The 26,599-nt window shown below is 39.3% G+C and overlaps 1 protein-coding gene across 1 annotated transcript in view; it reads left to right on the top strand.

The window, feature by feature from the left end:
- ANK3 (ankyrin 3) overlaps positions 1-26,599 on the top strand; it is a 306,521-nt gene that overhangs the window by 228,153 nt on the left and 51,769 nt on the right. The window contains exons 18-25 of the mRNA XM_060186709.1: positions 13,764-13,975; positions 14,727-14,934; positions 15,957-16,053; positions 16,817-17,045; positions 18,826-18,951; positions 20,299-20,421; positions 20,868-20,894; positions 22,024-22,105. Coding sequence (XP_060042692.1) covers positions 13,764-13,975; positions 14,727-14,934; positions 15,957-16,053; positions 16,817-17,045; positions 18,826-18,951; positions 20,299-20,421; positions 20,868-20,894; positions 22,024-22,105 — 1,104 coding nt within the window. The remainder of the gene's footprint in view (positions 1-13,763; positions 13,976-14,726; positions 14,935-15,956; positions 16,054-16,816; positions 17,046-18,825; positions 18,952-20,298; positions 20,422-20,867; positions 20,895-22,023; positions 22,106-26,599) is intronic.

The raw sequence follows: 26,599 nt of genomic DNA, 5'->3' as shown, positions 1-26,599 counted from the left end.
AACATATAAAGCCAAACACATTGTTGACTAATCATGAACCTAAAGGCTGGAATAGTTCAGATGAAGAGTTGGTTGGGGTGGAATCTCCATTCAGTAGATAGCTAGTAGGCATATTTTGGTTATATTCCAAAGGGCCTGTGGCTATACTAGTTTTTTGTTTTTTTTTTTCCCTGAGCCTGAAATCTGATATGCAGGTGGATCCAAGTTATTGTCTGGGGAGATGATGTCATGGCTGGAAAAAGGACCAGAAAGCTGGATCAGGGAAGAGAGTAGCTCCCTCATAGGGGAAAGGGGTATAAATGTTGTTGATTGTAACCCCCATCGATTTGATGTGGTCTGGATTGTATCCATATTCGTATTTTTATCTAAACCTGAGGTTCTGTAGCCTTTGTTACTGTTTTTACCTACCATGAAAAGTTTCTTTTGATGGAGCAAGCTTTCCCTCACTGCATAATACATATGTATAAACATTCTGATGATTCTTTTGAGTCTTTGATCAAAAATATCAATCTGTGCAACACTGGGAAAATTTTCCTAAGTCAAAAAAAAAAAAAAGAAAGTGTAAGGAGGAGGTGGAATAATAATGGAAAGTATGTGAAGTATGCAGAGCATTTTAAAGCAGATACGTTAACATTTATTTCTCGAGTTATTATTTCCAGACCCTTTCTTTCATCTCGTCCAGTTTTCTCCCAGATTGTTGCAGTATTCATTAATCTTTACTTTCCCCTAAGCCAAAGGTGTTTTTTTTTTTCTTAAAAAAAGGTTTCAGAACAATTGGTAGAGTTTGTGTTACTTTTCCTTTGACATGGTAAGTGTGGTAGGTACGCATTCAGTTTCTCATATACAACTTAATTGGTCTTTCTCATTCTTAAAAGTCATAGCAATTTTTTGGTGTTTCTCTTTCTTTATTTTTTCCTTCCTTCCTTCCTTCCTTCCTTTCTTTTTTGTAACTGTTAGGAACAGATTTGTTTTAATGGAAAGGGTTTTCTTTTTATTTATTTATTTTCCTTTTTTTTTTTTGCCCTTGTTTATCGTCATCGTCGTCATTACTGCTGTTATTGTTGTTAGATAGGACAGAGAGAAATGGAGACTAATGTTTTTTTCCCTTTATTGGGGGATTAGTGTTTTACATTTGACAGTAAATACAATAGTTTGTACATGCAGAACATTTCTCAGTTTTCCACATAACAGTACAACCCGCACTAGGTCCTCTGTCATCATTTTCCAGGACCTGTACTCTCCCCCCACCACCACCCAGCCCAGAGTCTTTTACTTTGGTGCAATACACAAACTAATGATGTTTGAAATGTATTGTACTACAACGTTTATCTTAATTATCTTTATTAATTTACTAGATAGAGATAGCCAGAAATTGAGAGGGAGACAGGTAGATAGGTAGATAGAGACCTGTGGCACTGCTTCGCCCCTTGTGAAGCTTTTCCCATGCACGTGGGGACCGAGGGCTTGAACCTGGGTCCCTGCACATGGTAACATGTTCGCTCACCAGGTGAGTCACCACCCAGCCCTCTCCCCCCTTACAACAATTTTTTGATTGATGTTATTTCCTTCGGTATACTCCTGAGGGCAGGATCCTTGACTTAAGTATCCTTGAGTCACCTGTGTCAGGCATGGTCTAGATGTGGCTAGTCACTACCCAATTCCAGTGATAGTGAAGAAGGAACAGAGTTCAGTTTTTCTATCTGGAGAGAAAGTCTTTTCACTCATCCCTAAACTTCACTAATGTTAAACTCTAGAAGAAGAAGGAAAAAAAAAAAAGAGGGTTGGTGAAATAGCTCTCTTGGATAGTGTTCGACTTTGTCATGTGTGCAACCCAAGTTCAGGCCTGGCACCCACAGCACTGAAGAAGCTTCTGTACAGCTGGTGCATTTGACATTTGTAGTACATGTCAGTTTTCACTAGCCCAGCTCTGAGTATTATAAAGCCACAGGAGATGATGGTCACTATATTGAACAAAGAAAGACGAGACCACTGCTCAAGCTTTTCAGTTTCAAATGTTAAAGATCTACTGTCAGGAGGTAAGTTTCTTCTCCTGACAGATACTGTCAAGGACAAGCATAACCCCAAACTACATAAACTACGACTTCTGGGTTCTTGTGTGTAGCGTCACAGGTTTCAGTGTGTCTAGTTGAACTTTGCGAGTTTAATTAATGTAAGATGTTAATCAATAATTAAACCTACAGGGTGGATTCAATTTCGTGAACTTTAAAGATGAAGTTTTTTAGTTTTTTTTTAGGACGGGATTGAATGTTCTCTGTTTTTTTTGTTTGTTTGTTTTGTTTTTTAGTATCTCCCCCACCACACCCCCAGTAGTTTTTCTCTACTGAGAAAATATCAATTGACAAGTGCCAGAGCAAGATCTGTGTCTGCCGCTAAAAAGAAAACTCGCTTCTGCCACATGATACTTTCGTGGCAAGAGCAGGTTTTTCACACCCAGACCAACTGTCCTGTGTCATTCTAGCCCCTGCAATAGACTTGGGCTAACACACCTGCCTCGTTAACATACCTGTTGATATTTTGTCCCTAGTGCTAAAGCTAGAAAGAATTCCACTCCACCTTACTTCTCAACTACAGCTTTTCCCAAATACCTACCATTATCCTTTCAGGTCATCCAGGAATAGAGTCTGCTTTGCTTAGTAATGAGAAACTGAATTAGCAGCTGACATTTATGTTCTAAGCAAAGTGCATTTATAACATTCTTCCTTTGAGAACATAGCATAGGAGACAAAGGGATTTGCAGGGAAGAAAAAAAAAATGTGTTCACAAGTTGGAAGTCTAGATCAACTAAACTATTTTCTGACTGACTGATGTGGTAGGCTAGTGTTATAATCATCAGTCATGACCAAAGCTTCTATTTTTTTGTTGGTGATTTAATATTGATTTACAAAATTACAAGATAACAGGGGTGCAACTCTGCACCATTCCCACCACCAGGGTTCTGAATCCCCAGTCCCTCCATTATAAGCTACAGAAGTTCTCGTAGGGCTGCAGATACAGAATTACCTATTCTTTCTACAACTATCTTATTTCTGGATATATTTGCCTTTGCCTCCTCACCGTGGTCCCATCTTCTCTTCTTTTCCAAGTAACACATACACTTATTTCTGCATCCAGATGTCCCTCCCTTTTTCCTTTTCTCTCGCGGGGTCCTGGTAGAGTTGGAGTTCGGTGCCCTTTGGCTCGTCTTTCTCTGTCACTTCTCCCCCACTGGGACTATGGATCAGAATTATTTTTGTGGGGTGCAGAAGGTGGAAATTCTGGCTTCTGTAATTGCTTCTCTGTCGGACATGGGCATTGGCAGGTTGATCCATCCAACAGGGCTTCTTCGTGTGATCTGGAACAGTGTGCCTACCTGAGGTAGACACTGTTTTCAGGCACTTGACTTGACAGTGACATAGTAGTTTTAAACAAATCAGAACAACATGTTTTGTCCTCCAGCGTCAGAGTAGATGGCATCGCAAGTGGAAGAGCCAAGACTTCAAAACTCACGAGCTCTTTGACCACAAGATTCACGACACTCAGGACAACGATTTGTAGATTGAGTATTTCTTTTTTTCTTTAAAGATTCTTTTTTTTTAATATTTATTTATTCCCTTTTGTTGCCCTTGTTGTTTTATTGTTGTAGTTATTATTGTTGTTGTCGTTGTTGGATAGGACAGAGAGAAATGGAGAGAGGAGGGGAAGACAGAGAGGAGGAGAGAAAGATAGACACCTGCAGACCTGCTTCACCGCCTGTGAAGCGACTCCCCTGCAGGTGGGGAGCCGGGGTTTGAACCGGGATCCTTATGCCGGTCCTTGTGCTTTGCGCCACCTGCGCTTAACCCGCTGCGCTACAGCCCGACTCCCAGATTGAGTATTTCTTATATATCACTTTGCTAACAGCTTTGCATGTAAGAGTTCATCTTTTTCTCCATTAGTTCCCAATGAGGTTCCCTCACTTTATCGATCTAAACTAAAGTTTAGGGAGAACGAGCACTCAGCACCACACAGATAGTAAGTAATGAAAGGGTGAGAGATCCAGTCTGTATAACATCCTAATCCCGTTCTTATTACTCCGGGTCTGTCTTCCTCCTGCTTGAACCTGACTTTCCCTGGAGGTGCTCTAGTTACTAAATTTGATCATGTGATGTAAAGGATTTGAAAGTTCTTTTTTTAAAAAATTTATGAATAAATTTCATACCTATAGGTGGGTCTCATAGTCTTTAAAATTTATCATAATCTCAACACATGGCAAGAGAAGTATGTGTAACTTTAATACTTAATGCTCTGTATTCCCTATAGAATGTAGAATTGAAAACACAATTATGCACAATTTGAAAGTTCTTATAAGAATTATTGTCTAATCACAACAGTTGCATTTAGTATACATCAGTGACCAAAATATTAGGTAAGATGCTTTTTTTTTTTTTGCCACCACGGTTATTACTGGGGCTCAGTGCTAGCCCTATGAATTCACTGCTCTTGGTGGCCTTTTTTTTTTTTCCTTTTCCTCTTTTTATTGGATAGGACAGAGAAATTGAGAGGGGAGGGGGAGATAGATCAGGAGAGAGAGAGAGAGAGTGACAGACTTGCAGACCTGTTTTATCACTTGTGAAACATTCCCACTGTGGCGAGGAAGCAGTCCTTGTGATGGTCCTTGCACATAGTGTTATGTGCGCTTAACCGAGTGTGCCAATGCCCACCCCACAACGTGAGTTTTACATAGTTGGGTTTCAGGACTTTCCAAGAAGTGTGACTTACTGTAAAGAAGTCAGTAGGGTATTTATAAATTGTACTTTTGAGCTCATTTATGGTAAAGGGAATTCAATAGGAGATATTTGAACAAGAGACATTATCAAGGGTCAGATCGCCGATGCAGCTTAATTGTTATGAACTAGGAAAACTAGTAGGTCAAACGAATCTTGTCTTTGATAAAGTCTTGAGTATTCTGGTTATTGCTTTATTTTGTGCTCTATTTCTGTCATGCTAACAACTAACCAGGAACCAAAAGATGGCTGGTGGAAGACAGAGAGGAAAGGATAGAACCTTAACCCTCATGAATTGTATGTACACTTCTGTTCTCACAAGAATTTTGAGTAGTAGAACCTTCAAGAAAGAAGAGGGTATTATTGTTGTGGTGGTGCTGTTCATCTTTTATCTTTTCCTCTCCCTCCCCCTCTCCCTCTTCCTCTCCTTGTTCTTTTTATCTTTCTTCTGTTGTTGCAAAGATCGCTTGATTTTTATTTTTCCCTTTCTATTTTTTTGGAGGGTAGGATGTTATAATAATGAAAGTTTGGGGTATAGCATACAAGTTTTGGTAGGTAAGGCTTGAGCTCAGTCTGAAATCTAGTTGAATTACATTTATCAAATGTGTATAAGATGGTTCCTTCATTATTTCATTTTTAATTTGATACATGAAGAAACCCACTACACCTTCTCATTTAGTCTTTATTTTTTGCTGCAGTGGGTTCCATCCAGTGCTCAGTTTTTTAAACCTAGAATTTGTACCCTCTTTTAATGATCTGGAATGGAAATCTATTTGGATGGGGACACAGACATTTGGTAATGGGAGTGGTAGGAAAAAAAAAGTCAGAATTTTAAAAAAAAGCTCTTTAGTTTTTAAAAATCTATCAAATGAATTCTGTCTACTTTTTTTTTTTTATTTTATTTTATTTTTTTTTAAATTTTTTTTTATTTAAGAAAGGATTAATTAACAAAACCATAGGGTAGGAGGGGTACAACTCCACACAATTCCCACCGCCCAATCTCCATATCCCACCCCCTCCCCCGATAGCTTTCCCATTCTCTATCCCTCTGGGAGCATGGACCCAGGGTCACTGTGGGTTGCAGAAGGTAGAAGGTCTGGCTTCTGTAATTGCTTCCCCGCTGAACATGGACGTTGACTGGTCGGTCCATACTCCCAGTCTGCCTCTCTCTTTCCCTAGTAGGGTGGGTCTCTGGGAAAGCTGAGCTCCAGGACATACTGGTGGGGTCTTCAATCCAGGGAAGTCTGGCCGGCATCCTATTGACACCTGGAACCTGGTGACTGAAAAGAGAGTTAACATACAAAGCCAAACAAATTGTTGAGCAATCATGGACCCAAAGCTTGGAAAAGTGGAGAGGAAGTATTAGAGAGGTACTCACTGCAAACTCTAGTGTACTTCTGCTTTCTTACTTTGGTGCCATACTCCAAACTCAGTCTACTGCTTCTAAGGTAACATAGAATCCAGGAAATTGAGCTCTGTTATTGTTTCTTTAAAAGAGATGAGAGAGGGCAAATAGAATAGCAGTTTGTTTAATAGACCCTCGTGCCTGAGGCACCAGAAGTCCCAGGTCTAATCCCTAACACCACCGTAAGCCAGAGCTGAATGGTTGCCTGGTAAAAAGAAAATTAGGAAAGTGATAATAAAAGGTCTGAAAGATATCCTTGGTACGGTAGTGTTTGATGCATCGCTTGTCTGAATAGAAATATGACTGATTCCTATTTGAAAATGGTTGATTAAATGCAAAATGGAGGGGCAGCTACTAAGACAGCTCAGGTGTAGACAGTGTCCGGGCTGCTATGCTTGTGGCCCAGGTTCAGATTCAGTTCCCGCTACACTGGAAGAAAGTGAGGTGTTACAGTGGCTTTGCCTCTCTCCGTCTCCCTATTTTTTAAATTTATTTATGTAATGAATGTCCTGGACTTCAAGATGATGTTCTTTTCCATTTTAAAAGCATTACTATTTTCTCTAATGAGAGAGAGAAGCAGAACGTCACTTGCATGGGGTGTTGTTGGTGATTAAACTCAGGATCCCACACATGCAAGTCCTGCACTCCACCATGGATTGCCTTTTGATCACTCTTTTCTTTTTTTTTTAATGTCTCTGAGACTTCACCACTATGAGATTACATAAATAAACTTAAAAAAAATTAATTCTACTTCTGCCTCATGTTTTATAATGCAATGCATACTCAAAGATGTAGAATACATTATTCGATTATTCAATATTCCTACTAGAACTGCAGTCAGTGTCCATTCGATGGTGCACTGGGCCCAGATATTTGAAATTAACTAAAATTAAAAATTGACTGGAGAGTTAGCTAAGCATTGTAGCCTAGGACTTGCACGCTTCCACATGCCGGAGCTGAATAGTACTCTAATTCGTCTCCTCACTTATAAACATAAATAAACGAATCTTTTCTTCCTCCTTTTGTTGCCCTTGTTGTTTTGTTGTTGTTGTAGTTATTGTTGTTATTGATGTCATCATTGTTGGATAGGACAGAGAGAAATGGAGAGAGGAGGGGAAGACAGAGAGGGAGAGAGAAAGACAGACACCTGCAGACCTGCTTCACCGCCTGTGAAGCGACTCCCCTGCAGGTGGGGAGCCGGGGGCTCAACCGGGATCCTTCCGCCGGTCCTTTCGCCTCACACCCCAGGCGCTTAACCCGCTGTGCTACTGCCCGACTCGCAAATAAACAAATCTTATCTGAGTTAGAATTGCCTTCCTCAGTTTTTCTAGTCACATTTCAAAGACTCAAGAATCACACAGGTTTAGTACACTATTCTTCTGTTCTTCTTTCTTCTGCATACCTATCTATGCAATAGTAAGTTTTACATTATTTACATGCTGGAAAAATACACACACATACATACATATATACACAGACACACATATATGTACACCTATGACTAAGTAAAACTTTTTAAAATTGATTTTATAATGATCAACAAGACCATAGAATAAAAGGGACACAGTTCCCACCACCAGAGTTCCGTATCCCATCCCCTCCACAGGAAGCTTTCCTAGTCTTTATCCCTCTGGGAGCATCGACCCAGGATCATTATGGGATGCAGAAGATGGAAGTTCTGGCTTCTGTAATTGCTTCTCTGCTGGACATGGGTGATGGCAGGTGGGTCCATACTCCCAGCCTGTTTCTATCTCTCCCTAGTGGAGCAGGGCTCTGGAGAGGGGGGGCTCCAGGGTACATTGGTGAGGTCATCTTTCTAGTGAAGTCCGGTTGGCGTCATGGTAGCACTTGCAACTTAGTGAGTGAAAAAGCATTAAGATATAAAGCAGAACAAATTGTTTAATAAGCAGAATCTAAAGGTAAGACTATAGCAGATGAGATTTGGGGTCTCCCCTGTGGAAAAGGCTAGTAGGTCTACTTTAGGTATATTCCAAGGGGGCCATGACTTTACTAATTTTAGCTGAGCCCAACAAGGTGAGCTAAAGTTATTGTCTGGGGAGACGGTATCAGAGTTGAAAATGGGACTAGAACACTGGATCAGGGAAGAGAGTAGCTCCTAAATATGAGGAAAGTATATAAATAAGTGAAACATTTTGTATTTTATCTTAAGATTAATTTCACCTGTTTATTTTGGTGTGATTGCAAGAATGTTTTTAATTGAGGCCACGTGGTGTTGCACCTGTCAGGATGAGCATGTTACAGTGCTCAAGGACCCAGGATCAGTTCCCCATTGCTCACGTACAAAAGGAAAGCTTCACAAGTGGTGAAGTAGGGCTGTGGGTATCTCCCTTCCTCTCTGTCACCCCTCCCCTATTGATTTCTGTTTCTGTCCAATAAATAAAAAATGTATCTCTTTAAAGTATACTTTTAAAAATGTTTAAAATCACCTACATGGTTTGCATGTCTTTTAGTCAGTGCTACTCTCGACACTGTGTGTAGATTTGGTTTGACATGACAGAATACTACTACTCACCACAGAATGCTTTAACTAGTATTAGATCCCCAAGTGTTGTATTGGGAAAAATAAGTTGCAGAAGTTCTCCAAACAATTTGATCATACATGGTCCGGGAGGCAGCGCAGTAGATGAAGTATTAGACTCTCAAGCATGAGGTCCTGAGTTCGATCCCCGGCAGCACATGTACCAGAGTCTTTCTCATTCATAAATTAAAAAAAAATTTTTTTTGACCATACTAGGAAAATATCTTCCTGTGGTCCAGGAGGTGGTGCAGTGGCTAAGGGACTGGACTCTCAAGCATGAGGTCCTGAGTTCAGTCCCTAGTAGCACATGTACCGGAGTGATGTCTGGTTCTTTCTCTCTCTCCTGTCTTTCTCATTAACAAAGTCTTTTAAAAAAGAAAGAAAAGAAAATATCTTCTCGGGAGTCGGGCTGTAGCGCAGCGGGTTTAAGCGCAGGTGGCGCAAAGCACAAGGACCGGCATAAGGATCCCGGTTCGAACCCTGGCTCCCCACCTGCAGAGGAGTCGCTTCACAGGCGGTGAAGCAGGTCTGCAGGTGTCTCTTTCTCTCCTCCTCTCTGTCTTCCCCTTCTCTCTCCATTTCTCTCTATCCTATCCAGTGAAGACGACAACAACAATAATAACTACAACAATAAAACAACAAGGGCAACAAAAGGGAATAAATAAATAAAATAAATATTTTAAAAAAGGGCAACAAAAGGGAATAAATATTTAAAAAAAAAAGAAAATATCTTCTCATTTGTTGTTCATTTCACTTGACCTGTTTTTAACTGACCACAAATAATGGTAATTACTACAGATAGTAATCATAGACTCTTGAGTTAGATTGTTGATACCCCTGAGCTCTGAAAAGTGAAATATGTAGCTTTCTACATGTTGTGCACAGCACCATCTGTTGGAGAACTCTGGTAAAACTGCAAAAACAAACAAAAAAACGGGGTTAGGGAAATAGATGTTAGCCTGTTCCAGTACTTGCTTGTTTCAAGTCCCAGAGGCTACAGGCTCCATGCCTGGCACTACCTCTTTCATTAGCTTAGCAGTGCTCTGGTCTGTCTGTCTTACTCTGTCACACACACCTTTACATTTAAAAAAATTAAGTGATGAAAGTATACAGAAAATAATTAAAACATAACAGAAATACAACTTGCTTTCAGTCCACTACCATAAAACTGTCATTTTGATCAGAGGCAGTTACTATGAGGACTTCAGATAGTCAATCCTGCATCTCCTCTACTGCGATTTCATATGTATCATTTAAATATATGAATATTTAAATATATAAATAAACATAAATTTAAATATACGTTAAAATCATTTGTTCATTTTTTATAAGAGAAATCTGTAGAGCAGTAGATTTATGTAAGTAATAAATAATAAGGAAGAAAAAAAATACTTCCTTCCTGATGGCTGGGGCCTTTCCCTTTATTTTAATAACAACTCCAGCTCAACCAACTGTATATACAAAAGGTAAAATACTCTTGTTTAATGTCTCGGCCCTCAACTCTAATCTTAACACCTCAAATAACCAGTGTCCTAAGATATTACTCTACAGATTTCTCTTATAAAAAATGGACAAATGCTGCGTCTTTGCCCTCACCGTACTTTGCATCGTGCCCAACTCTTGCTTCTATCCTCACTTTATACTCTTCAGTCATTACTTTCCTGCCTCCCCCTTCTTCTTTCTTTTTTTTAAAAAAAATTTTTTTTATTATTAATTTTATTTTTGAGAGAGATGCAGAGAGTGAGACACACACACACACAGAGAAACACCAGAGCACTGCTCAGCTCTGGCTTATGGTGGTGCGGGGGATTGAACCTGGGACTTAGGAGCCTCAGGCATGAGAGTCTGTTTGCATCGCCATTATGCTGTCTCCCCCGCCCTTCTCCTTCTTCTTTCAAGTCTCTCCTCAACTCTCTTCTTTTCAGAGTGGTATTCCTGATCACCTCATGTTCATTAGAACCCCAGCCCTGCTCCCAGATCACATTCTGCTGCCCGCTGTTTGGCTCTCATGTTTGTTCTCTGAAATGTATCCCAGCTTCACCTCTGGGACTTTTGTTTGCTCTCTGTGAGCTCACACACAAAAAGTTCAGTGTCCCATACTATCGTAGAAATGCCAAGCAAGACAATAATGGATAACGTATCACGCCTATAAGAATGTTATACAGTAAAGATGATAAGAGGGGATGGGTGGTGGCACACCTGGCTGAGCACTGCAGTGTGCAAGGACTCCGTTTCAAGCCTCTGGTTGCCACCTGCAGGGGGGGGGGGGTGGGGAAGGGAGGCTTCATGAGTAGTGAAGGCATGCTACAGGTCTCCCTCCTCCTCTCCCAGCTCCCCTTCCTCCCCACCCCTTCCCTCTCAATTCTTCTGTCTCTATCCAAAGTAAATAAATAAATAAATAATGCTAGAAATGAGATAGAAAGGCAGCTCATCTGGTTAGTGCCCCTGCTTTGACATGTACGTGACCCAAGTTTGAGTATGGCCCCTGCTATACTGAAGGGAACTTTGGTGCTTTGGTGTTCTTCCATCTCTCTATCTGACTCCATCTGAAAAGAATTTGTCTTAGACTAGTGAAGTCCTGATAGTGATGAAAAATACAGATGGATGGATGAGAAAAAAAATAAAGACTGGAGCCCCGTGGTGGCGCACCTGGTTGAGTGCACATGTTGCAGTGCACAAGGACCCAGGTTGAAGCCCCGTCCCCACCTGCAGAGAGAAAGCTTTGCAAGTGGTGAAGCAGGGCTGCAGGTGTCTCTTCTCTCTGTCTCTCTCCCACTCTATCATCCCCATCCCTCTTAATTTCTGGCTGTCTCTATTCAATAAATAAATAAAGATATTTTTAAAAATTTTAATTAGTTTGCTTTAAAGACTTGTACTGGAGAAGTCCCACTTCAGTAAATATTTAAAAAAATAATAAAATCTTAAAAAAAGAAAGAAAGAAGAACTAATAAGGATATAGATAAAAAGAAACGCTTTTACATTTTTGGTGGGAATGCAGATTAGTTAAATTTTAATTAAAAAAATAATAAAATTCTCATGCCAACAAAATAGTTTATTTGGATAGTATGTTGCTATCCTGTTGCTGGCACTCCCGTGGAGTGGATCCAGCCAGGAGATAAGTCATCGACCCTCCCTCTCTGGCTCTAAGGGGCCCAGAGATCAGGAAAGAGGCATCGGGGAGCATTCTGGTACAAGCACTCATTTATTTGAAGGTGGGTTTGGGTTTATATAGAAAGTTAAACAAAGAACAAAATACATCAGAAATTACAGGTTTCTTAAAGGTCAGCTTGCCCCTATGGTAGGGGGCTGGTAGGACAAGAGTTGATATGACACATAAAGGTCAAAACAATTAGTCTCCTGATGCAGGTATTTAATGATCCAAAGGCATTTGAGAGAAGAATAGGGGTTAAACCAGTAAGGGTGAGATAGAGAAAGAAGAACAAGGCTTGATGTAAATTAAGGACATCAAAGGGCACAAGAAAATAAGATTTGGGGGCTTTTCACTGTCTGGTGTTAGGAGTGTGTGATAGGGTGTGTTCTCCTTTGTGATCAAAAGGTGAAGCCGATGTGTGAACTTTGAGTGAGTGAACCTTAAAGCAGGAAACCACATGGCCTGTCAGCAGGGGAAACTAAGTGTGAGAGGCCTGTAGGCTTTTTGTGAGCTTGAGAGACTAACAAGGAGAAACTGAGTCTGGGAGACTTTTCTCTCTTGGCTCATCTCTATAAGGAGAGAGGCTAACAAGTGAGGTGTCTTTCCAGACCTCCATCCGAGGTCTGGGGGGAGCTTCCCTAAGCTCTACCAAGCTTCCATATAGTCCCACATCCTGTATGCATGACCTAGGTTTGGATCCAGCCCTCACTGAAGGAAGATTCACTGCTGTGGTTTCTCTCTTTCTCTCTCTGTTTCTCTGCCTCTATCTGAAAAGGTCATCCTGGAGCAGTGGAGCCTTGGTGAAGACCAATAAAAATAAAAGTAAAAAGAATATAAAACTCTCACTCAGAGATCTCCTTTTCTAAAATTTTCTAGTCTTGAAAATGATCACATATGCTTTCTTGGAGATTTATTCCACAAAAACAGTGATAGAGACATCAGACTGCTCACTGAAGCAGTTAGGACGAGGCTTCAAACCTAAGGCTTCAGATAGTCCTGCTTTTACCCTCAAGGCCATATTCATATGGTGTTTTTTCCTTTCTCTCTTTTAAATCGTTTATTAATTCTACCAGAATTCTGCTTAAAATTGGGTAGTTGGTGAAGACCCATCTGGCTGCATTAGGGGGCAGTGGACTGGAGTTAGGGGGAAGACCAATAGTAGGGAGATAGTTAGGAACTGGTTTTAGTCAGTAGGCCAACCATAACAAGGTCTGGGCCTGAGGCTGGAATGAGACTGAGCCATTTCAAAAAAAGCTCAATTGGACGTTGACCTTTAAGTGTCAAGTACAAAAAGAAGTGGTTCAATGCTATTAAGTGAAGAACTGGGAAAACCAAAGTGGAGACAACAGAGGAAAAAGTAAATGTGGATGTGGACAAAGGAAGGTGAATTTGTGGATAGGGTCACTTTGGTGTATGACAGCCATCAGTGGGCAGACAAAAGCTGGTGATACTAATAATTTGGGTTATATATATAAATTTGAAGTGGATTTCCAAATAAACTTCTAGTGTGTTTAGGATATATTTGAGTATTCCCTTTCTTGTGAAGCAATACATTTTTTTTTATTCATTCTTTTAACAGTGTGAGTGCAGACTATTTTAAATAATTACAGAATGAGATTTTTTTTCTTAGCAAGCACAAATTTGTCCCTGTATTCTGAAATGCCTATTTTGGAAGATGTTTATTCCTCCTCAAAATATAGAAATATTTTTTCTTTAAGTAATATATATAGTGTATAGCTTAAGCTTGAAATTTCTGACTACTGCATTAATTTTCTCTTTATGATAAAGAAATCCTTTTATTCTACAGAATATCAGTTTGACTATCAGAACCATACCTCAACTTGCATCGAGATGTCCTATAGATAAGCTTATTCTCACGACTTTTTCTTTCATTTATCTTTGCAGAACTTGACAGCCCAGAAGAGTTAGGGAAAAAGCGTATCTGCAGAATCATCACGAAGGATTTTCCCCAGTATTTTGCAGTGGTTTCACGAATTAAGCAAGAGAGCAACCAGATCGGACCTGAAGGTGGAATTCTGAGAAGCACCACGGTACCTCTCGTTCAGGCTTCTTTCCCAGAGGGCGCTTTAACCAAAAGAATCCGAGTGGGCCTCCAGGTAATGTTCACAAAAAGTTTGCCTCCGTAAGTGTAGAGTATGCTTTACTCTGATAATAGTTGTCATTATTAACCCTGATAGTGTTGCTAATTGAAGCATCATGCCATTTGGGCAGTCATTGATGTATTTCAAATGAAAAACACGGGCAGGGGTAGGTAGACAGCATAACGGTTATGCAAAGAGACTCTCATGCCTGAGGCTCCAAAGCCCCAGGTTCAATTCCCTGCACCACCACAAACCAGAGCTGACCAGTGCTCTTGTAAAAAACAAACAAACAAACAAAAAGCACTAACAATAGATTAGTTCATTTATTAAATGAGCTACATATTTGAGAGTCTTTCTCTTCAAAAGTATCACTTAACTTTGGTGAAAAATAAGTTTGTTTTTTTTAAACCAAAGGTTACTAAGCTCAGTATGTAGAACAACAACAAAAAAACATCAGAGAGCAAATATACCATTAAAGAAGCAACCCAAATTTGATTAGGTTTCTGTTGATACTATAACACACTATAAAGATCACTAATAGTGACACAAGCATTCAAGTTGTGGGTTTATTTAAGTCAATCATATATGATGGGTTCTATCCAAACCAATTGGAACTTGTTTTGATTTGGAGAACTCACTGAAACTTTTGACAGGAGTGGTTTATCTTACAGTTATTCTATTTTTTTTTTCTTTCTCACATAAGAAATCAACTTTCAGATGAGAAAAACATACTCACTTTAATTTAAGATCTTTCCTTTGTCTCCAGGCACAACCTGTTCCAGATGAAATTGTGAAAAAGATCCTTGGAAATAAAGCAACTTTCAGCCCAATTGTCACTGTGGAACCAAGGAGAAGGAAATTCCATAAACCAATCACAATGACCATTCCTGTACCCCCGCCCTCAGGAGAAGGTGTAGCCAATGGGTACAAGGGAGATACCACACCCAATCTACGCCTTCTCTGTAGCATTACAGGTTTGGTTAAGTTGTTGTGGAACTTCCTGTTGATGTGTTTGCAGTGGTGACTCTGAGTCTTGGAAACATTCAGAGTAGAAAAGAAAAATAGATGAAACAACTTACTTGCCTATTATTATCAATTCTGTTACTTCTGCAATCATTTATCACCATAATGCATTTGTATTCCGGTGATAATTATTGTTCTTGCTTTTAAGTTTAGTATTTAAAATAGCCTTTTATAGTTATTGAGAGAATATTGATTTTTTTTTTTTTAAGAGTATCTTTTAGTGACAGAAAGATGGTTTGTCTGGCAATACGCTTTAGGCTACAAGAAGTAATGGTCTTTGGGGAAAGCGGGTTCTCACAAGCACCAGAACAGAGAAATGTGTTTTCATCTTGTCTATTAGTGTCATTCAGTAGGCTAAGTATTCAGAATTTAGGGGAACAGGTTTTGAGACAAGCACCTGGAATCCAAAGTGCAGCTTATCATGTGATTTACCTAATCTGACTTTGATTAAAAGTCAAGGTTAAGATAGGCTGTTTTGTATTTCCAAGAGTCATTTTAGTGACAGATTCCCATTCTACCCTAGTTCAGTTACTACAAAATGAACTGCTTACTCATGTTCTTGATGTCATCTTTCAAAAAAAAATAATAATGATATCCCCTACCTGGAACTATAGGGCTTTATGCTTACAAATGGTAGAAACACCAAATTTAAGCTCTTCCTTAGTATCCAATAAACAGAAAGGTAATTTGAAAAGATACATTATATTTTAAGGGGAAATTACAGTGTCAACAATTATACTGCAAACCATTACTGATTAAAATGATTGATTTTTTAAACTATTTTTTTATAAAAAGCAAAATTACAATAAGCTAGTAAAAGTATAACATGGGGAGAGGGACTAAAAGTACATGTCATTAGTCAAAAATGGTCAACGTTTGCAAGCCACTGAACACACAGCTAACAGAATGATGAAATAGTTCACAAGAAGCACCTCTTACAACAAAGTCAACATCTCTGCTGTTGTTCTCTCAGGGGGGACCTCACCTGCTCAGTGGGAAGACATCACAGGAACTACTCCTTTGACGTTCATCAAAGATTGTGTCTCTTTTACAACCAATGTTTCAGCAAGGTATGGAGATGAAGGGTCTCAGAAAGTAAGAAGGATTTGACTTTTCATTATCTTTGGGAGAGTGGAAATTGTGTATACCATTTGTGCACATAGTCCTTAAAGTTGTGATGATGAACTTGGGCCTGTCTCAGAAATGGAAAAATCCACCAGCATAAATCATTTTAATTCACTTTTCAGAGGAAACTGTGAAGTACTAGACTTTATCCAGCCAGTGAAGGTGCTGAGAATTTCCTAAAATCTGATAGGCTCTTCCTTTCTCTGTTTTCTCCCATAGAGTGATTGCCCCTTGCAGTGTTAATGTATAGACTAAATGCTGTAGGTGGTATTGAAAAGAAATGGTCTTCATGAATATATATATGGAACAAAAATTTTATGGAGAAGAAAGAAGGAAAAAAAACTACATCTCTAGCATTTTCTCAGTAAAGTTAAAAAAGACTAGGGTTGTGGTCCGGGAGGTGGCGCAGTAATAAAACTTTGGACTCTCAAGCATGAGGTCCCAAGTTCAATCCCCAGCAGCACATGTGCCAGAGTGATATCTGGTTCTTTCTTACTCCTCCTGTCTTTCTCAGAAATAAATAAAATCTTAAAAAAAAACAACAACAACAAAACTAGGGTTTTTTAGATTTGACAGTGAGTGGATACTTTTGCAGTGTGCTAAGTGAACAAGTTAATGCTTTTATTTAGATTCCATGATTTTTATTGTGGTTTTAAAATAAAGTTTTCCTTTTAAGCTATTTGATTTTCACACTTCTGTTTTTCTCAGATTTTGGCTTGCAGACTGCCATCAAGTTTTGGAAACAGTGGGGTCAGCCACACAGCTTTACAGAGAATTAATATGTGTCCCATATATGGCCAAGTTTGTTGTTTTTGCCAAAATGAATGATCCTGTAGAATCTTCCCTGCGATGTTTCTGCATGACTGATGACAAAGTGGACAAAACGTTAGAGCAGCAAGAGAATTTTGAAGAGGTGGCCAGAAGCAAAGACATTGAGGTAACTGTTTATAGCAGCTTCATTTAAATCACATTCCCTGGGGGAGTTGGGCGGTAGCTAGCGGGTTAAGAGCACATGGCACAAAGCACAAGGACCGGTGTTAAGAATCCTAGTTCGAGCCCCCGGCTCCCCACCTGCAGGGGAGTCTCTTCACAGGGGGTGAAGCAGGTCTGCAGGTGTCTATCTTTCTCTCCCCCTCTCTGTCTTCCCCTCCTCTCTCCATTTCTCTCTGTCCTATCTAACAATGGTGACATCAATAACAACAACAATAACTACAACAACAATAAAAAAACAACAAGGGCACCAAAAGGGAAAATAAATAAATGAATAATTTTTTTTTAATCACATTCCCTGGATAGGAGTTTTGTCTGAGTTCATAATAGGACTCACTATAAATATCAGATATATTATTGGATTTAATCTTTGTTTAAAAATGTTTCTTTAAGTCCATTTTCAAATTAGTTAACATGTCTCCTAGGCTATATTAAGTGGCTGAGTGGTGAAAGCACATGGCTTGTATATATGAGGCCCTAGGATGGTATGCATCCCAGACTTAAAAGTAAATGGGGGTTGGGAGTGTGGTTCACCCAGCAAGAGTGCACGCATTACAATGTATAATAACCTGAGTTCAATCTCAACCACCCTGTCCCTGACTGCACAGGTCTGTCTTTCCTTCCCTCCTCTCCCCTCCCCTCCCCTCCTCTCCCCTCCCCTCCCCTTCTCTCCCCTCCCTTCTCCTCCTCTACCCTCCCCTCTTTTCCCCTCTTTTCCCCTCCTCTCCCCTCCCTTCTCCTCCTCTACCCTCCCCTCTTTTCCCCTCTTTTCCCCTCCTCTCCCCTTCCTTCTCCTCTTCTCCCCTTCCCTCCTCACCCCTCCTGTGCCCTCCCCTCCTGTCTCCTCTCCTCTTCCCTCCCCTCCTCTCCCCTCTCCTCTCCTCTCTCCTTTCCTCTCTCTATTTATCTCCTCCGTCCCCCACCCTCCCTTCTTCCTCCATGGCTCCTTCCCCCTGTCTTTCAAGCTATTATCAAGGGGGAAAAAATTAAGTGGGAGGGGAATGGAAAGGAGTTGGATATCGTGTGCATTGTGATTGATGAAGTTGTCAGTAGGGTAGTGGGTGGAAGATGCAGACACCTATCTCAGGGAGATAAACAGCTATACGTGTGACAACAGTCTTGTAAAAATCACTGTTTCCCTCAGTCAGGCGGATTGTAAGAGAAGACAGAAATACACAGAACATCCCAAATGATGGTTCCATGCTCTCTGATCTGTCTCTTCCCCCCACCCTTTCTTTCTCTTTCACACACAATTGACCTAAGGAGTCTAACTTGTAAAGTTCATCTCAAGACATGGTCTTTGTTTTCCTATAGCATTCTTGAGTTTATCTCATTTTAATCACTGCAAGTAGACATCACCATAGTTTTCCTTAACCTTAGTAATCAGATACGTAAAAAAAAAAAAAAAAAATTAAAGTAAAACCCGTCAAAGTCTTTATGAACAAGTAACTGATGTCAGGCGCTTTATGATTCACATTTAGAGTCGCTAGGATAAGGGTGAGTTTATAATTCTGCTTTGTGTTTGCTCATGAAAACAGTCTCTAGTCACAGCTATTGGATTGTGAACCATTAAAATTATTATCTGTGGTAAATGTCATACAAATAATTGTCCTAATAATATGGAATGTGACAATAGAAACGTGTCAGTTTTTTTTTTTTATCTCTGATGACTTAGAATCTCAAAACTCAAGTTAATATTAAATAATGTATTTTTTTTTGTTCTGGAGGTCCTGGAAGGAAAGCCTATTCATGTGGATTGTTACGGAAACTTGGCCCCGCTTACCAAAGGAGGACAGCAACTTGTTTTTAACTTTTATGCTTTCAAAGAGAACAGACTGCCATTTTCCATCAAGGTAAATTATCTTCAACAAAGTGAATTTTTAAAAAAGTTCCTGGTTGTTGGACAGTAGTGCATCAGGCTAAGCGCACATGGTTTGAGGCTCAAGGACAGGCGCAAGGATCCCAGTTCGAGCCCCCGGCTCCCCACCTGCAGGGGGGTTCGCAAGCGGTGAAGAGGGTCTGCAGGTGTCTCTCTGTCTCTCCCCCTCTCTGTCTTCCCCTCCTCTGTTGATTTCTCTCTGTCCTAACAACAGCAGTAATAGTAACAAGAAGAGCAACAAAATGGGAAAATGGCTTCCAGGAGCAGTGGATTTGTAGTGCAGGCACTGAGCCCCAGTGATAACCCTGGAGGCAAAAAAAAAGTCTTAATGTGTAGCATTCCACCAAAATTAAATTTGCAGAAGCAAGATAAGCTTCTGCGATAGTTCTACCCAAATGTACTTGCAAACCAGGAAAACTTTACAAACAGGAAAATAGAATTTTTACCTTAGGAACAGCTGAATAAGCATTTATTGTCTAAGCAAATGTATGTATGACCTGACAGTCTAGAATAATAAAATGCATTATATTTTTTAGTACTCTGTAGTCAAGTGACAAGTAAATACTAAATATTAAAACCAAATATTAAAATACCAAATACTTCACTTCCATTTTTAATTTTTTTTCCTTTTTTTCTTGCCCTTGTTTTTTTATCATTGTTATTATTATTACTGTTGTTGTCACTGTTGTCATTGTTGTTGAGAGAAATTGAGAGAGGAGGGGAAGACAGAGGGAGAGAGAAAGATAGACACCTGCAGACCTGCATCACTGCTTGTGAAGAGACCCCTCCGCCCCCCCCCCCTCGGGTAGCCGGGGACTTGAACTGGGATCCTTCCTCTATCCTTATACTTTGTGCCATGTGCGTTTAACCCGCTGCATTACCGCTTGACCCCCATCTCCATTTTTGACAGAGCCCAGGGACATTCTGCAGCATCCACCCTTCACCTCAGAGCCTAGGCAGACATGAGACAGTGGTTTTATTATCATGATTTACTTTTTTATTATTGTTGTTAATACTTAGACTTTTAAGACAAAATAAAGTATCATTGGGCTGGGAGAAAGCAGATATAACCCAGGCTATACTGGCTTGTCAAGATAAGGCAAGCAGACACACAAACCTGTTTTTAGAATAGGAATTGGGTGTTCTCAATCTTACTGAATGTAAATTGCCTCCGTTGGCATGTAATTATTTTCATTACCATTTTCCTGTACTTTTCCTGCTTCTGGGAAGCCTCCATAAAATAAACACGATTAATGTTGTATCAGTAGGGCTTCTCAGAAAAGTATCTTTTTAGAATTGTCAACTGTCTAAATTCTTCTAGATTAGAGATACCAGCCAAGAGCCTTGTGGCCGTCTGTCTTTTCTGAAAGAACCAAAGACAACAAAAGGACTGCCTCAAACAGCTGTTTGTAACTTAAATATCACCCTGCCAGCACATAAAAAGGTATCTGTTGATGATGGTTTATCTTAACTTTCTTTCTCTGGTTGTAAAGGAGGGGGTCCTTGGTATGCAATTAAGGAATGCTTTGTTGTGTGCAACTAGAGTTCTTGAAACTCACATTATATTGGTGTGTTTGTGCGTTTTGACTAATTCTTGTTGCTGTGGTGTCAAATTCTTACAGTTTGTATGGTGGAGTCCACTGTGTATTGCTTCTGCTGGTAGTTAATAGAATGTAATGCTTTCAAATAATGTCACACTTTAATTTGCTGTGGATGTACAGTGCTTGGTAGTTTTTTATTTGCTTCTTCTTCTCCTCCTCGTTTTGCTTTGCTTTCTAAATCAGTTTGCATTTTGTGCTCCCTACTCAGTCCTTTTCATATCCTGATATTCTTTTCCCTGCTGTCCATTATAATATTCCTTGTCTCTGCAATGCATCTTGGAACCAACAGGAGACAGAGTCAGATCAAGATGACGAGGTAATACGAACACTTCTGCTTTTCCTCTCTCAGCCTAGAATAGATGATATGAACATTTCTGCTTTTACTCTCTCAGCCTAGAATAGATGTTGGATCTGTGTGAAAGAAGTCGCAGAGGGCTAAACTATGGCATACAGAGTCATTAGATTTTATGGATAATTTTATAGATAACTTAGCATAAATGAAGTGAAAGGATGGTTTTTTTCTTAAAGAAAATTCCCTTCCTCCTTCTCATAAGTCATGAAAGTACTTTACTTGATTCAGCAAAATTATAGTCCAGGAAAATTATTGTAAAATAATTCAAGTGCTTTAGTACAGTTTGATGTACATTTGTACATACCTTCACCCAGGAGTGACTGTGTTATCTCTTAGAGTTAAGTCACAGGTAGTACATGGAATTTTATTCCATAAATCAACCTGTGTAATATAAAATATGTACTCCATGGCTATTGATAGTTGATACTCTGTTCAGAGGAATTTATCTGAACCATTTTCGAGGATTGAACTATGTAACTGAATTAACACTGAATGAATTTTCCCTATAGGCTATCAGCTAATTCTCCAATTTATATGATAATTGGATTTTTAAAAGTCACACTTTGACAATAATAAATAGAATGAACCCCCTTAAGAGTCAGTAACACTGCTAATGATACTCTAAACCTGTGGGCAGTCTCCATATCTGCACTTTCTGCTACTCGACATACAGAAACAACAGCACTAATCGGAATAATAAACTTTGTGTGTCTTTTTTTTTTTTAATGTACTTACAGAGAGTATATATTGTGATACATGTGCTTTCAATATGAATGAATTAGGGAAAATTTACTGCTCAGTTATCAGAAGCCTCTGTAATGCTCGTTCTTTTTGTTGTTTGTTTTTACTCTTTTGTACTTACCTGTAGTCTGCTGTGTTGCTGCTCTGATATTCGCCCAGTGGTTCTTCGGTTAAGACATTGGGATAGAGTTGTAGACTCCCAGTAGGAAATTCACATTTTTCATAAGGAAAATTCATATGAAGGGAAATAAGGATAAGCAAGTTATCAACATGCCAGCCTACAAACTGTTTCAGAGCTAGGAAACTGCAGTATGAAAGTTGGATGTAGTTTTTCCATTGTCTTCTCTTTCAGACCGAGAAAGCAGATAGACGACAGAACTTTGCATCTTTAGCTTTACGTAAGCGCTACAGCTACTTGACTGAGCCTGGAATGAGTGAGTTTCCTAACACGTTTACTAATTCATGTGGATTGGTATAAGAAGAGACATTTTTTCTATACAAACTGAATTTGGAGAGTAATTAAAAAACAACAGTGGCAAAACAGAATTGCTTGGGAGAACAAAAATTACCATGAAATCTTAAGTTATATGCTGTACACATAGTTTAAGATAGAAGGGTTACATACTCGTATGTTCTGGCTTCAGGTGTTTTTTGTTTTGTTTTGTTTTGTTTTTTGGTTCTGTTTCTTTTTTTAAGCCACTTACTATTTTTAAGTTATAAGCATCCATCCACTATCCTTCCAAACCTTCATCTGACTTTGGTTGTTTGCTGTGTTAGGAGATAGAAATCTGTGCTCAGGAGAGAAAATATTTATACCTGTGCATTTGGTATGGTAGAGGTAGGATCATTTTGGTTACCATCTTGTTTTTCTCACCATACGTAGTTCATTACATCTTAGTTCGTTGTGTCTTAGTCCTGATTATTTCTCTTCCCCCTCTGAAAGTCTGACACTTTTCCTACTTTCTTTAGGTAGCACTTGTTTAGGTAGCAATTTGTTTCTTCTTCCCTCTGTCTGCCCACTCTTCCTGCCCTACCCTTTAGTATTACTTTAAAGCTAGTCTTCACTAGACTGGGCAAAAATCTTCTTTGGTGATTGTTTTAGTTCATTATTAATTGATTCATTCATCCTCTTTCCTGTCTTTCTTCTCACTTCTCTCTCAAATTCCTTCATCTTTTCATCTCTTCTGTTGGTCAACACAGCCCTCAGGATAACCCTTCCACCACCAATTGGAACAGGCGGTGTTGAGAGCAGCACTATGTTTGCATGGTGTAGAGTGATCCTGCCTTAACCATCGTAGGAGGGTTTATACATTTTTCTTCTTTTTTTTTATTATTTCGAGTAAATTTTATAATGGTTTATAAGATTATACGGGTAGAGTTTCTACAGGATAGCACACTTCCAAATTCTGCTCCCCCTCTCTCCCCCCCCAGCCCCCACCTCTATAAGCACCATAGTTCTCACAAAATCTCAGTTTGGTGATTCTTACAAAAACTATTTTTAAATTAACAATTTCTGTTTCCCATTACTCTGAGTTACTGGAATTCAAGGAGGACGGATCACTTCATTAGTAACTAGAGCTACAAATCTGGTTTCGTCTATCTCTCCTGAATTCATGTTGCTTTATGGGCCAGTAAAGCATAGAAAAAGTACAATAGGAAACTGCTACTTCGCAAAGATGGTCAAAACACAATATTCTGGAGTTCAGCTCCTTGACTAAGAGGGAAAATTATATATTCAGACAATAAAATGAGAATAAGAAATGGAACCAATATAATATTCCTGAACAGTCTTTTAGATTTCAGGGTTGTTTTTTTTTCATATCAGATAAATAGTACAGATACTTCCAAAACTGCCAAGAGCTACAGTTAATTTTCACTGGACTACAAAGCACGGAAGGGGTTTGTATGTGTGTAGATGGTTGTTCAGTACAACTCTTTCTCCTCAGTGGAAGTTTTCTTTGGAACACTACTCTGCCCCAAAACCAAAACTCTCACTGGGTAGTTAGTTGGGATTCCCAAAAGCATCTGTAAACTCTTCACAGGCTCTACACACCAGATATTTTAGGTCTGGATACCTCTGGACAAGGGAGCTCCCATCTGATTCTAGGCCCTGAGAGATTTCTTTGGGGCATTGTCTATGAGATGAGAAATCAATTTGTGCTAAGTGAATTGATTTTTTTTTTTTTATTCAAGAGAGGAGAGTAAGAAAGAATAAGGGAGAGAAAGATAAGACACCTGCAGACCTGCTTCACTGCATGTGAAGCGACCTCCCTGCAGGTAGGGAGCCGGGGGCTCGAACCGGGATCCTTGAGCTTTGTGCCATATGCGCTTAACCTGCTGTGCTACCTCCTGGCACCCTGAATTGATCTTTTTTTTTTTACTTCAATATTCAAAGAATAAATCTTTATTGAATGGGAACATACTTTGATACAGTGAAACCAGTGAGAAATTACAGACGTCATATATTTTTTTCTGACACTTTCTTTTTAGTAACATTTAGCCTGAATTAAAAGGCAACACTATCAGTATGATTCTCTAACTTTTTTATATGACATGTAAATAAGAGTTAAAAAGTAAAACGTAGGTCTAGGTAGCACCCAGTATTGAGTGCACACACGTTACCGTGCTCGATGACCTGTCTTCAAGCCCCAGATCCTTGTCTGCTTTGGGGGAAAACGTCACGGGGAAGTGGTGATGCAGGGCTGTAGGTGTCTCTCTGTCTCTCTATTCTGTTCCCCTCTCAAATTTCTCTCTGCATCTCTAGAAAATCAAAAAATAAATAAGATTCAAAAAATGTAAAATGCGGTGAATTGATTTTTACGCTCTTAAGAAAGTGTTGTTACTCTTTGGTTAGGTCAGTCAGTGCATAGGCAGTCTGTCTTCCTTGACAATTGCTAGTAGAAAGAGTATTCTTCTACCTTATGAAAAAGAAGCATGGATATGGACAAGGACTAAGAAGAAAACTAGGAAATAGCATGGCATTTGAAATGATGTTACAACTCCAAGTAAATGCAGTTGTTGTTGTTGTTGTTGTTGTTGTTGTTTCACTCATCATCTGCCCTTTCTAAATTCCCACTGTCCCCAAATGACCATCCTTATATTTAGAAATTCCCGAAATGAGGTGTCCCTAAAACATGAAATCCCTAACTGGTCAGTCAGTTAGCTATTTCACGCAAAGTATCAAACTACAGTTGTACTTCATAATACTTCTTTGCTGGATGGAGAGATCTTATTCCAGTTTCTGAGACTGATTGAAAATTTCCTCTTGAGACACTGAACTGAGTCCAAAGCACTAAACTGAAGGGTTCCCCAGCCCTTCCACCTGCATTGTGGTCTTTCCAAAAGGGTGAAACAACATCATCAGACTGTGATTGTGGTTAGGGAGGGGGTAGTGAATGGGTGAGTTTGTCCTTAGTTCTTCCATTTCTCTTTAGAATAATAGAGAAGCCGAGAAAAGGATGTGTTCTGAATGTTTGAATTTAAATGTACACTAGGAATGAAAATCTTCACCCTTGTGGGAGTAGCTGCTAATCCAAGGACTGGATTGTAGCAGTGGCACGAGCACAGCATGAAGAGGAGGAGCATAAGAGATGAAGCAGATTCCCATGTCCTCTTCGCGTGTCACTATTATTCTGAACCAGTGCTTTCTGGGAGTGAGATTGTCCTCAACTTTGAAATAGCATGCTAGCCCTTGGCAGGCATTCCAAATCTCTGTGACCAGATCGGTTTGTTTGTTAGATTTGTAGAAGTAGAGAGGAATAAGTTGTGTTTGCTCTCCTCCAGCAAGTGTGCTGAATTATCTTGTGCGTGTGTGTGTGTGTGTGTGTGTGTGTGTGTGTGTATGTAATTTTTTTTTGTCCTATTGCTGGAAGAATACTGGTATTAAATTCATCTTTTCTAGTGGTAGGTCTTCCTCATGGCCGCTCCAATGTTTGGGATATCCATGAGTCCAGTAAATATTTGGGGATGGTACCAGATGGCACCTTTGCCACTGATAAAATACTCGTATACAGAAACACACTGTATGCCACTATAGATTTGTAATGATGGGGTGTTCAAATGTGACTGTACTTTTTAGATTTTTTTCCCATGATACCTTTTGAGAATTAAAAATATAACTGATTATGAATCTCTAAAGGATCTACTTCTATCTATAGTGAAGACATTGTGCAGATATCTTTTAAATATGCAGTTGTAAATATTTTTCTGAAGTCTCAAAAGGTACCAAGACTTTATCTCTTATGGAAAAAGTGTACTCTTCTTTCTAAATGTTCTTGTGAGCTATTTTTAAAGTTGATATAACTGCATAATATGGCATAAAAAATGGATCACATCATTGGCTTGCTTGCCAGCGTACATTGCGCATGGTAAAATGTTTTCAGTTGCTTTGCCTGCTTACAGTCACCATGAACCATATTTTCTGATTTCTTTTCCCCTTTGTGTGTGTTCACAGGCATTTTAAAGTCATTCCATATTACATTTCTTTTTTTTTTCCCTCCTCACCAAAAGGAATATACTGCATGGAAAAAAGATAAATGCAAACATTCCTTTCCTTTGTTTTTCCTTTTTAAATTCTAACTCAGAAAATTTCTTGCTCTTATTGGCTTTTTATGGGTGCAAAGCATAACCGAATTGTGCATGGAAGATAACAGATTTAAAATCCAGTGGCTTCACAGTTTGCACATCAGTTGCCTGTCACTTAAAAGTTATTTTGGAGTCTGCATGAAATAGGTCTGAGTGGCTTTCTTTAAAAAAAAAAAGTTTTTGATATTTAATGTATAGCTAAACCAAATGATATGTTTCTAAGTAGGTGCAATCCTTACCACCAAAAAAGGCTCAAGAAAGGGAACATTAGAAACCACTAAAGCGAGATTTCTATGGTTGCACAAAACAGACATGTACTTATACAGGCAAAACAGAATGGCTAC

This window comes from Erinaceus europaeus, chromosome 1 (genome assembly GCF_950295315.1).
Source record: "Erinaceus europaeus chromosome 1, mEriEur2.1, whole genome shotgun sequence".
NCBI classification, from domain to species: Eukaryota; Metazoa; Chordata; class Mammalia; order Eulipotyphla; family Erinaceidae; genus Erinaceus; species Erinaceus europaeus.
Note: the sequence above shows the minus strand (reverse complement) of the source record. Positions and strands in the feature narration are given on the sequence as shown.